The sequence below is a fragment of the Otolemur garnettii genome, unplaced genomic scaffold, assembly GCF_000181295.1.
Source record: "Otolemur garnettii isolate 467f Iridium unplaced genomic scaffold, OtoGar3 scaffold00145, whole genome shotgun sequence".
Lineage (NCBI taxonomy): Eukaryota > Metazoa > Chordata > Mammalia > Primates > Galagidae > Otolemur > Otolemur garnettii.
This window is the reverse complement of record NW_003852540.1, coordinates 4,334,324-4,335,056: the sequence shown is the minus strand read 5'-3', so window position 1 is coordinate 4,335,056 and position 733 is coordinate 4,334,324. Positions and strand designations below refer to the sequence as shown.

Below are 733 nucleotides of genomic sequence, written 5' to 3'. Positions count from 1 at the left end.
AAAAAAAAAAAAAAAAAGAAAGAAAAGGAAGGGGAAGGGCCAGGATAGGTAGGGCTTTGTGAATATGGGTAAAAACCACATGACAAAGGGAATCTCCCAAGAGTGTATCACTTCCTGTTTCTGGGCCTCACTTTTGTCCATAAAGCCCAGAGGGATTGTGGATTACATTTCTACCAGCTTCATCTCCCATACCCCACCCTAGTGGTCAGCTCTGTCCCCTAACTTTATCCTTCAGTTGAGACTCACGGGAACTGCACTGGGCCCCGAAGAATCCAGGTTTGCATCGGCAGAGGCCTGGTTTCACGCACACCTCATCTTCCCGGCAGGCATCCAGCCCCTCACAGATGGCTGAAAAACACCCCACTCAGGTTGAAAGGACCGGAGTGTGCAGGACCTGGGGACATCCTTACCCCTGTTACTGGCTCCCTCAAGAACCACCATCTTAGGGCCAGTGAGAGCGTCACAGGATAAACCCCAGCTCTAGGCCTCAGAAGGATAGGAAGGAAGGGCTGTCACCAGGCTACATCCTCCCTTCTTGGCTAGGGTTCTGTCTCAGCTACTCACGGATGGTACATTCTTGATCCTTCTGCTTCCATCCTGCACAGCACTGGAGCTCGGCAGAGGGGCTGTGGGGCAGAAAGGAGTGAGGAAAGGGGCCGCCTGGCCTTGCGGGCCAGGTCACTGTCTCTGGCTGAGATTGAAAGGTTACCTCAGTCCCACTGGGGAGGCCCAG

General features: G+C 53.5%; 1 protein-coding gene across 1 annotated transcript in view; it reads right to left on the bottom strand.

Moving 5' to 3' along the window:
* The window catches only part of SCARF1 (scavenger receptor class F member 1), a gene marked incomplete at its 5' end in the record, with an annotated part of 11,933 nt that extends 11,200 nt beyond the window's left edge, over nucleotides 1–733 (bottom strand). The window contains 2 exons of the mRNA XM_012810913.2: nucleotides 247–348; nucleotides 565–733. Of these exons, the coding sequence (XP_012666367.1) occupies nucleotides 247–348; nucleotides 565–733 (271 nt within the window). The remainder of the gene's footprint in view (nucleotides 1–246; nucleotides 349–564) is intronic.